This window comes from Cynoglossus semilaevis, chromosome 10 (genome assembly GCF_000523025.1).
Source record: "Cynoglossus semilaevis isolate Cse_v1.0 chromosome 10, Cse_v1.0, whole genome shotgun sequence".
NCBI classification, from domain to species: Eukaryota; Metazoa; Chordata; class Actinopteri; order Pleuronectiformes; family Cynoglossidae; genus Cynoglossus; species Cynoglossus semilaevis.
Window position 1 is genome coordinate 20997922 of NC_024316.1, and position 11146 is coordinate 21009067.

At 40.4% G+C, this 11146-nt stretch overlaps 3 protein-coding genes across 5 annotated transcripts in view; 2 read left to right on the forward strand and 1 right to left on the reverse strand.

Moving 5' to 3' along the window:
* LOC103385596 (glucose-induced degradation protein 8 homolog) overlaps nt 1-7047 on the forward strand; it is a 27339-nt gene extending 20292 nt beyond the window's left edge. The window contains exons 2-6 of one of the 2 annotated variants that reach the window (XM_008319524.3): nt 1025-1227; nt 4271-4398; nt 5352-5548; nt 5907-6104; nt 6350-7047. In XM_008319524.3, the coding sequence (XP_008317746.1) occupies nt 4278-4398; nt 5352-5548; nt 5907-6104; nt 6350-6523 (690 nt within the window). In that variant the 5' untranslated portion in view covers nt 1025-1227; nt 4271-4277 and the 3' untranslated portion in view covers nt 6524-7047. Of the gene's footprint in view, nt 1-1024; nt 1228-3769; nt 3967-4270; nt 4399-5351; nt 5549-5906; nt 6105-6349 lie in introns of those variants that run through there. The other variant, XM_008319523.3, reaches the window with a different exon arrangement.
* Nucleotides 7-2935, reverse strand: LOC103385595 (dnaJ homolog subfamily C member 5-like). The gene is made up of 5 exons (XM_008319522.3): nt 2613-2935; nt 1567-1695; nt 1272-1485; nt 1013-1184; nt 7-243 (listed from the first exon to the last, which is right to left on the reverse strand). Exons 2-5 carry the CDS (start codon nt 1674-1676, stop codon nt 140-142), a joined length of 600 nt encoding a protein of 199 aa, XP_008317744.1. The 5' UTR covers nt 1677-1695; nt 2613-2935; the 3' UTR covers nt 7-139.
* A 283-nt stretch (nt 7048-7330) lies between the features above and the next one.
* LOC103385592 (solute carrier family 17 member 9) overlaps nt 7331-11146 on the forward strand; it is a 9525-nt gene continuing 5709 nt past the window's right edge. The window contains exons 1-3 of one of the 2 annotated variants that reach the window (XM_008319520.3): nt 7331-7850; nt 7941-8049; nt 9054-9383. In XM_008319520.3, coding sequence (XP_008317742.1) covers nt 9259-9383 — 125 coding nt within the window. In that variant the 5' untranslated portion in view covers nt 7331-7850; nt 7941-8049; nt 9054-9258. Of the gene's footprint in view, nt 8050-9053; nt 9384-11146 lie in introns of both variants that reach the window. The other variant, XM_025059283.1, reaches the window with a different exon arrangement.

The window sequence follows — 11146 nt, forward strand, 5'->3', positions numbered from 1 at the left end:
CCATGCTCACTAGTCCCTCTACTGGACACGGCTCCCTGTTTAAAGTGGAAGGATGGACTGGCCTGTTTCTTTCATCTCACTGTAGTGGAGCGGGTGACGCAGGCAGGACAGCGGGCCGGGGCGGACCAGGAGGACGTGATTAGTTGAAGCTGGTGTCGGTGTGGTAGGAGTAGTGGCCGTCCGACGTTAACTGGGTTGTCTCTGTTGCAGATGGTTGCAGCACTATAGGGTCGCCCCCGGCCTCTGTTTGGACAAAAGAGAAAGAACATTTCAGTGGCGTGTGTTCAGCCCTGTAATCACTATGACAAACGCCACAGCCAGCCAGTCTGCACCACATACGGTCTGAGCCAGAGATGGAGATATTTAACACAAACTGTTAGAGAGTAAAGTAAAAAATGTTATTGTTGGAGTGCGTAAAACAATGTTTTTTAAACATGTTTATTTTAGTTCATTTTAATTTTCTCATATCACGGATGCACACTATCTAATCCAGTAGATGGCAGCAATGCACCAAAAGCCAAGAGAAAATGCACAGGATCTACTGAGTGACAGCGCACAAGAAACTTGTTTAAAAAAAAACCCAGAAACTCCAGATGGCAGCATGAATAAGAGTGTAGTAGTTTGCAGATTGTGCAGCAGAGAGTATTAACCCTACACTACCACCATAACAGTCCTGGTTTGTACTAATCTGTGAATTTAAAGAGACGAAATATCAACATTTCTGTTCTTCACCTGTAGGTCTATGAATTCATGCAGTCGTCAACTAAAATGAATTTAAATCAAAAATAACTTTCTTATTGAGTCAAATATTTCTGTCTGATAAAAAAATGTGATTCTTTTTAATATTTCTGTCATTTTCCTGTTTTAGTAGTAATTTTAGTCAATAGTTGTTTATAGCAAATGTCCATTCTGTCATTACATAATCCAGATGCACACATACGTCTACGACACAACTGTAACCACGTACAGTGTCCAGCACAGACGTGGTAACTGACAGTCTGTTCTGTTTTACCTCTCTCGTCAGACTGCAGCTGAGCCTCCAGGTCTTCAGGGGACACATAAAAGTCCTGGTCCTGTGCCTCCCGAGGTCGAGGTTTACACTTTCCACAGCAGCAGTTACAGCAGCAGCACAGGCAGCAACAGAAGTAGCAGCCGGTGGCCAGGCCGCAGAACACAAAGAGAGCCTGCAGGAGAGCACATCCAGGGGTGAAACACAGGCAGCGTCAGGTGAGGGACAGAACCACCACATCCACTACTTCACTCCGTCTTACCTTTGCCCACCAGCTTGAAAGAACAAAGTAAGTGTTGACGTTCTCTTCACCAAACTGCTCGGCCACGTACAGTCCCAGAGAGCCGTATCTGTCGTAGATGTTACGCTTGGTGGGGTCGTTCAGGATGGCGTGGGCGTTGTTTATCTCCTTGAACTTGTCTACTGCTTCTGGATTGTCGGGATTTTTGTCTGGATGAAACTTCAACGCCAGCTTCCTGCACGTAGGAGACATTCAGATGAATCAGAACCCGAGCGGGGCCTCGCGGACGTTTCAGGAGACGCGGCGCGTTTCTCACCTGTAAGACCTCTTGATGTCATCTGTCGTGGCTACCTTCTCCACTCCCAACACCACGTAGAGGGACTCACCAGCGGTGGACAGACTGCGTTGCCTCTGTTGATCAGCCATTGTGCCTTATCTTCACGGGCTGTACACAGAAACACAGACCAGACGCACGGCCATGGATCACATCCTGTTCTGTTCAGGGATTTCAGGCCCTTTCTGTCTGAGGCTGTGGGTTTAAATCCTCCCGACAGCTGATCCACAGACATCTCTGCGTCACATTTAGGAATTATTCAGCCACATCAGTGGGGCTAATACTTCATAGTCTAGATCACGTGTGTCAAACTCGAGGCCCGGGGACCAAATGTGGTCCACCAAGTCATTTTGTAGGGTCCATGCAGCAGAGTTCTGTTTTTAATTACACAACAACGTAGAATATTTGTAACTTTGCAGAAACATCTATGAATAAGGAACTGTATTGCTGATGTCACCCCCCGCCCCCCCGCTGGTGACGATGAGTTTGAGACCCCAGGTCTAGATGTCCTGCATTAATATACAGTAAGTGTGGCATCTTGGCAGCAACAGTCGCTGCTCCTGCTGCTGGAAGTAAATCACTAACTGACATCTACACAACCAGGGCTGCAGTAAGACGGCGAGGCTTCGTTGAATTGAAGAAAAAAAAAAAATACAAACGGATGTCATCTAGATGTAACTGTGACGTTGTGTGAGGCAGATTATATATATTTTTTTTTTCACCACGATCATGTGCAGTGGGTGGAAAACGTTTGTATGTAAAACAACACGTTCCCATCATAAGGTCTAACATGACGGATTAGTGCGATCCCTGTGCTGGAATCAGCATCAGCAGCATCAGCAGCATCAGCAGCAGCATCAGCAGCAGCATCATCATCAGCTGGGTTGTATAGCGCACAGCAGCAGTAGCAGCATCCATGTTGGTTTGCCTCTTGGCCTGTTCAACGGTGTGAGACTGGGCTGCATCGTCAGCGGTCCATCCTCGCGGTCAGAGGGCACCGGTACGGATGAAGACGAACGCGGACTCACCTTTCAGTCGCTTCTTTGTGCCGTGAAACGAACGATCCCGTCACGCTGTGATTTTGAAGATGGGTTGCGTGACTAGGAACGCATCTCTTAGATACACGAAGCCTCTGTGGTTTCTACACAACCATGGACAGCTGCAGCAGTGCCACGACTCCGCCCACTTCCACCAACCCCCACCAACGCGACGTGCGCGTTCACAAACACAGGGATGAGGATGAGGTCGGTGATGGTGATGATGAGATGTAATGATGGAGATGAAAATATCAACGTATTCAAGAATGTATGTAGAAATATCCTTAAAAACGACCACTTCACGTCACGTTGATGACCGACTGAAGGTGTGTGACGCTGTGAGCCACTAGCATCAGCAGCCCTCGTCTGTTTTTTGTTTTTGTTTTTTGTTTTTTTTCTTTCTACAAAAAAAGAAAGCTCTGCCTTTGGGATGAAAGATAAACAATACACCCACTAGGTGGCAGTAGTACATGTTAAAGGATGCAGAGATGCTTTAAAACCCCGCAGAAAGAAGAAAAGGGGTCTGTAAAGGGTCTGGCTTGTAAAGATTTCAACACAGTAAAAACGGCATTATTTTTTATTTCAAACTTTCTTTCACATTGTGGTGGGTAAGTGTACAATATTAACAATTCACTGACCATTTATTTGGAAGAATGGGAAATAGGAAAATCACATTGAAATAGTGACATTTGCAAATATTATCTGAATATGCATATTACCCACAAAACCATAATATACTGTCACATTTAGAAAACATGCTTGAAATTAAATATAAAATCCTAGACAAAATAAACTATATAAAAAAACAATTACAATCTGAACAGTTTGCTGGTTTAATAACTGAAGTATGACAAAAACCTTGTCGGGAAAGTAATGCATTTTGGCATCGTATCATTTGGTCAAAATGAGACAAAAACAGAGGTGAACACAGAGGAAAGAACAAAGGCCAACATAACAATTTCAAACATTAACATTAACAACTTCTGCTAAGCGTTGTAGCTCAAAATACTAATGATTACGATAGTCTAAGAGGTTTTTTTAATCGTTTCATAACTATAGACATTCAGACATGTTTAAATCTTACGTTTGGTGCCACAGACAACTGTCCCTCGGCAACCGTGACGTCATTATGCCCACCAATCAAACCGCGCTCGGGGCTGACGAGCTATCGCGATAGCAGCCTGGTTAGTTAGCTAACAGCCAAAGCCTATCTGTGTCAGTGCTGTTTACAGTCGGTTTTATTATTTTATTCTTTCAAGGCACCAACAAGAATACACAGAAGTGTTTGGTTTTCGTCTTCTTACATAGAAAGGACAAGATAATCGTCGGAGTTTGTGTTTGAACGGTGAGTTATGTACGCGCTTAGTCTGCTAACTAGCCCGGAGGAAATATTTTGGTAGCATCGGCGGGTATGCCCAATATTTTTGTGACGCTTGAAAGCACTTTAACGCTTTCTTCGACACGTAACGAAGCTTCGGTCGTTTGCTTGTTATTTGCGGTCTGAAGCCTAACAATCTGGTGTTTGTTTGTGTTTCTTCTACGCTCTCTGTTCGCGGTTACATCGGCTTTCTGCTCCTGTAGGAACGAGCTGTGACCGAGCTGTGTCAGCCTTGCTCACATTTTTTGCTCCATCACTAATGTGTTTTCAGCTCCCCAATGATGAGTTATGCTGAAAAGCCAGAGGACATCACAAAAGAGGAGTGGATGGACAAACTGAACAACGTTCACATTCAGAGGGCGGACATGAACCGGCTCATTATGAACTACCTGGTTACAGGTAAGGCAGCTGCATGTAGCCGCTTTAAATCGCCACAACTGCTATGTGAACAAAGGCGCAAAAACATTTGGTCAACATTGGTGAAGTGCAATTATATTCATAAAAATATAGTATATATAAAGTAAGAATATCAAATGAGCTAAAAATGCTGAAACGCTTTTTGCTGCTACCAGGGCATTAATGTATTTATAATGTGAAAGAACACGAGTTATCCAGAGTGCTACTATAACTGTACTCAACAATAAACAAAACATAGCAGCTCCAGTTACCCTTGTATTATCAGATCCTCTCTAGTCGTTTTTTAAGATCGTATTATTGTTAAATATGATGGCCATGTCTTTGTTTTTGGTTTTTTCCAAAAGCATTAAATATCTTTAATTCTGGCAATTGGAGACTTGCTTTAAGTATTTTCCTCTAAAAACGTCTTTGAGGGTATTGATATTGTTTTACTGATTTATGTATTTCAACCATATGATAGTAGTGTGGTACATGTTTGAGCTTTACAGCAAGACCACTGGTTCCAGGCCTGATGGTCCTTTTAAATGTAGTTGGTATGTTCACCCCCAGGTTTGCAGGGGTTTCCTCCAGGTACTCTGGGTTTCTTCAAAAGTCCTAAAAATGTGAAATAAGGTTGAATATTAACTCTTAACTGACTATAGGTGTAAATGTTATGTCTCGTAATTGAGACAAATTCCAGTTCACTTAAAATGACGTATATACGGGGAGTTTTAACTTCCGAAACGCCTAGCATTTTTCTGTAGTGTGGCGTTAAGTCCTTTCTGAAACGCCTAGCATTTTTCTGTAGAGTGTGGCATTAAGTCCTCTGAAACCTGTGTTCTTTGAACATTGTTTGGTAAGTTAGAGAAATTTTGCATAGAGTAAACTGGTCAATGAAGTCACACTTCAATCATTCTTTTTTTGTTTTTTTATTTATTTTTCTGTTATTTTTCTAGAGGGTTTTAAAGAGGCAGCAGAGAAGTTTCGTATGGAGTCTGGAATCGAACCAAGTGTGGACCTGGACTCTCTGGATGAAAGAATAAAAATCAGAGAGATGATCCTGAAGGGACAGATACAGGAAGCTATCGCGCTAATCAACAGCCTTCACCCAGAGCTGCTTGACACCAACCGATACTTGTATTTTCATCTTCAGGTACATTTGCTGTGACCTTTTATAAATGAAAAAAAAACATAATAATGTGGCTGTTCTGTTGCAAAACAATGCACCTGATGTTTCTTTGCTGGTTGCACATGTTGCCCATATTATCAAACCTACTTGAGAAGTGTTCCTCTTAATTCTAACATCTGTTTTTCAGGACTTTAATTATGAAGCGTATGTATATAAATATCCATGTGTAATGTCACCATAGAATCCTTTCAGTTTTTGGTAGTGATGTGGCTACGTCAGTGTGTAAATGTCAGCGTTACTGTTTATAAGAGCTAGCCTTTTTTGTACATGAAGCATCTACTTAATAATGAAGACAATTTGTTTTGTTTTTTTCTAATTTCAGCAACAGCATTTAATTGAGCTAATCAGGCTAAGAGAAACTGAGTCAGCGCTGGAGTTTGCGCAGACACAACTGGCAGAGCAGGGGGAGGAGAGCCGAGAGTGCCTGACGGAGATGGAGAGGACACTAGCTCTTCTGGCCTTTGACAACCCTGAGGATTCACCCTTTGGAGACCTTCTCAACATGATGCAGCGGCAAAAGGTCAGATAAACTAACACAGGAAAACAAAAAGTTTTTTACTTTTTTTAAAATCTAAATTCAGAAAGGATTGAACCAAGACATTAAATTATTAAGATAATTGAATTCTCTGTCCCTTTCCCTAACTATTGGAACCCTTCTGTTATGAAGATACAGTATGTGGTTTTTAAATGAAAATGGATTATTGTGAGGGGAAAATGAAATGTGAGAGAAGCCTCTTATCTGTGACACACCTCCCCTGTGCCCAGGTGTGGAGTGAGGTGAACCAAGCTGTGCTGGACTATGAAAACCGCGAATCCACGCCCAAACTGGCCAAACTGTTGAAGCTGCTGCTGTGGGCACAGAACGAGCTGGACCAGAAGAAGGTGAAATACCCTAAAATGACTGACCTGAGCACAGGAACCATCGAGGACCCCAAGTGAACATTACCGAGAACAACAACTATGATCTCTTTAATTTATGATCAGTCAGTGACTGTGTGACGACAACTAAGTAACATATATGTACCAGACACATTCTACGCTATTTTTTTTTTTTCATGTTTCATTCATGAGAAGTCCACTTGTCGTGTAACCTGTAAAATGATGTATTATTTACAAACTGGCAGAAAAGATCCTTATTTACGAACTGGCCGTGGCTTTTTAAAACTATCTCGGAGGTGACAAATTTACAAAAGCCATTTTATATTTAGCCTTTTTTAAAGCTAAGAGTCAGTGGTATTATTTATTACGAACTCTCGTCTCCCCCACCAATCATTTTGTCGGAAAGGAAACTGATGGTGCAGCCTGTTGAGGAGTTTGCTTGAGGTGGAGCGAAAACCTGGCCACTGGAACAGTGCTAACTTTGATAGAGCGACAGTTGGGGCTTCTTAGATGAAGGTCTGTTCAGATTAAAGTGACTCATTATTCTTAATGAAAAATAAAATCAACTTTTCTTATATACGAAATGTGAATACTTCTCAGTGACATAAAAGTATACTTCTACAGATGTAGTATAGATTATCATGTATGCAGTAACTTAGTGTTATGTTTGGACACCCCTCCCCCGCCCCCCCCTTTCATCCTGGAGTTTGGAGCTTGATGTGACACTAATGCGACAAACGGTCTGGTCCAGTTTTTTTTTTTTTTTACAGAGTGCCTCAGGTGGTTGAATTGAGAAGTGTCTCTGGCACAGTTGAATGTCCGCTGTCTTTTTGAAGTCTGAACCTGTTGATGACTTTGTTTTTAAATACACCGTATTTCACAGAAATAAAGCCATGCGTTATATTCAGATTTTTTTTTGTTGTTAGTTTTGATAGTGTTGCAGAGATCAGGTTTGTATAGAGGAGACGGTGTGAAACTGCATGTAATATATAGAAAAGGTCGAGCCATGTGATTATTATAATGGAGAACTTGCTCTTTTAATTAATCCTGACCTAAAATTAATCCCAACCTTTGTTAATATGTAAAAACAAACAAGATAATTAGATTGAATCCTCACAAATTAATTAGTGTGATTATTGCATTCATTATGACAGCCCTAATATATGTATTGTGTGCATTAGGGCTGTCAAAATGTAATGCATAAATCAGCACCGACCGGTGTGGCTTTATTTCCATGAAATACTATTTTCTTACACCAAGGTTTAGGAGATATTTCAAGTTTTGTTTAAGTTGTAGTTTTATGAAGAAACTTTTATGTAACCTGAAATAATCCTGGCACAGAAATGCTTAACTGTCACCAAAACATGGCTGCCAGCAAGGAGACAAGGTAAAAGAGATTTAAACTAACAAAAAAAAATCATTAAAAAAAAACAATCTGTATATTCAAACCTGAATGACGTTGTATTTGTTTTTCCAGGCAAACCAAAGTTGACGTGTCTCTGTACCGCTCAGGTCGTGACAACAGCCGGTCTATAGGTAGACTCACTGATTGTACCTCATGACGCACACGATTGCCGCTCCCATTAGTAAGTACAAATACACACAAAAAAAAGTGTTTGTTTAAAAAAAAAAAAAAAAAAATCTTATCATCAATTAATCAGACTTAACCGGTTCTATAACAAAACCCCTCCCTGGCAGCCATGATTACACTGAGAGTTGCTATCATCCCATCCCTCCCCACTATTATTGACAATGTCAGACTGACGGGGCAGTTTAGCTAGTTATTAATATATTTACTTAATCTTTTCTTTTTTATACGGATGATTAATCATTGACATCTAGAAACTGTATTTTGTTTTGGTTTTTTTAGTTGAAAAAGTTGCTTGGACTTGTTTATTTTTCCATTTTCTTTTTCAATTTCATATAGAAAAAAGAAAATCAAAAACAAACAGAAACAGACTCGCTGCTAGCTGTTCACCCTTTTCTTTTCAAACATGTGTCGTCTGTAGATATTGGACCCGACAAACACTGAACCCATGAGAAACCTTTTTATCCACCATTTTTTGCAAATATAATAAATTAATTATTTGTGAACCTTAAGGAGTATTTTGTTGTTTCCATGAAACTACAACGTGTGACGCCTCAAAAGACCAATATAAAAACATTAACGATAGAGGGCGCCAAACCGGGTTCTGGCCTAGAGCATCGAAGTAACGACCAGGCTTGAACAGTTTAATCAGCTTTAATTTAATTTTTAGATTTTTTTTTGATACTCCTGGTCTAAGCTTGTTCTAAAACCAGAACAAATCAGTTATTGAGTTATAAGTTAGTTAGTTAGTTGATGATGTAGACCAAATATCCAATGGTAAACATTTAGAAAAAAGCCTGATTAGAAGTTTTGATAAAAAAGACTATTTGCACCAAAAGGTGGCAGTAATGTAACAGAATGGACATCTACTATTGTTAAACTCAAAGGAGCACGTTTTTCAGAACATTTTATTTGAAAAAAACAAATAAATAAAATGATTAAATCTAACAGTTTTTTTTTTACTTTCATTTATTTATTTATTTTTTATCATTTGCACAACAGAAACGGGGATTGACAGCTGAGATGCCTTCCATCCTGCAAATCAGAACTTAGTATTCAGGTGTGTGTGTGTGTGTCCCAACAAGTTTGACTCGCTCGTCCTGTTTGCTGTCAGGAAATAAGGTTGTGTCAGAGTTATCAGTTCAGAGTTAAGGACATCAACCAGGAGTGAACTCCCATTGCTGCTGCTGCTCCTGCTGCTCTCTGGATGGCTGACGAGTACATGAAGAGAGACGGCTGGAAACACTACAACAGTTCACTTCAGAAACACAAGACTCGCATCGAAAGGGAATACAGTCCAGCACAGGCCGGCATCCAGAACCTGTGGCCGAGGTGAGAGTACAGACACTTTGACTAACGCTCAGAATACTTAGAATTCCATGCTTTGTTCTCCTCTGTCCTAATCTGAAGAGGTGGTTTTAAATATTCATGAAGGTTTGAATTATAGTTCGTTCTTTGTAAATGTCTCTTTAATTATATATTTGGACTCTACGTCAGAAAAAAAACAGTTAATATTGTTTCAAAGGTTTTTTTTGGCAGAAATCAAATGTACTACATAGAATTCTGAAGGATGGCCTTTGACCTTTGATATCTCTTATCACAACCTTGTTCTTTGTCTGAAATCCAGGTCCTTCAAATGTTCTTTCAGATTTTTACAGGTGAAGGAAAAAAGAAAGATCAAAACCTGAAGCAAAAATTGAAATAATGTTTCCATTCAAGTTTTATGTCTGTGCCGACTGTTAGGAGTTGTTTCTTTTTGAAGGATAGATAAAAACCTGGTAGAATAGAAGACATAACGCAGCTTGACAAACATTTAATGATGAAACTTGTCAAATCTTTTGGAGACACTTGTGGAAGAGAGAATTCATGTCTGAACAAGTCGTCGTGATTAAAGTCAGACACTTAGAACAGAAATTGTAACATCTGTCTGAGAACTCTTTGACTCTGCCCACTTTTATGGCTACATCCTAAGGCTTAGCTCTTGACATTATCCTGTAGGGAACAGCTGTGCCTACACCATCGTCAAACAGCCCGAGACTCTTTCTCAACTGTCGTGGAGTGAAATATTTTCTTCACGTGGCTGTGGTGTTAATATCCTTCAACCACAAAATGCAATTAGATTTGAGGACATTCTTTTCATTCATTTCCTGATCAATTATTTAAAAAATAACATCAAGCAAAGTGAGTCTAAAAAGCCTTCAGAGCCATTAGCTAAGAATTTAGAACATGACCTCTACAGGTTTATCTTCTTCTCATGACAACCTCTCGCTGCACAAACACTCACTCAGATTTCTTTGTTTTGTCCTCCTTTGTCCTCGGTGTTAGAAAATCCTTTTTCACTCAATCAGCGTGTCTTCTTCTGTGGTCTGAAATATCGAGTGTCAACTTGCAGCTCAGGTTTAACTGACAGCATTTTTGCATTACAATAGAATAGAATACAATAGTCTTTATTGTCATTGTAACGCGGGGGTACAACCAAATCGAGGGCTGTTGCCACGGAGCCACTGTACACCACAGCCTTTATACAACAACATATACAGAAAAAAAAAACCTTGTAATGTAATCTGTAGAAACACTGCAATAAGATACCAGGAGGTGGTGCAGGTCGAGCAGAACAGAGTATACGTTTATACATGATAAATATATTAATGTTAAAATTGTGTTTTGGGGGGGAACTGGTACTGGTAGCTGCTGTTGTCCCGTAGCTGAAACATCACCAGTTCACTTATTGACTTGAGCTGATGAGGAGACCTAATTTGTTTACTCTCAGAAAACAAAGACATGCCTGTTGACACGGAGCTGATTCGGAGACTGACTGTAGACATAAAGGTGTAGTGTATCCCCCCCCCCCCCCCCCCAAAGGGTGAGGGCAAACAACCACACTTTCTTCTGTCGGAGTCTGTATGACCTGTTGTTTTGAAATATTGACAGATTATTATGACTGATTCTTTCTTTTTGAATGAAGTAAGTTAGAAAAACGAAAGTACTTTTTGTGGCCCGGTACCAAACAACCTATGGACCGACACTGGTCCCCGGACCGGGGATTGGGAACCCCTGTCTTAAACTGCAAACTTTGCTATCGCTAAATGTTTTCA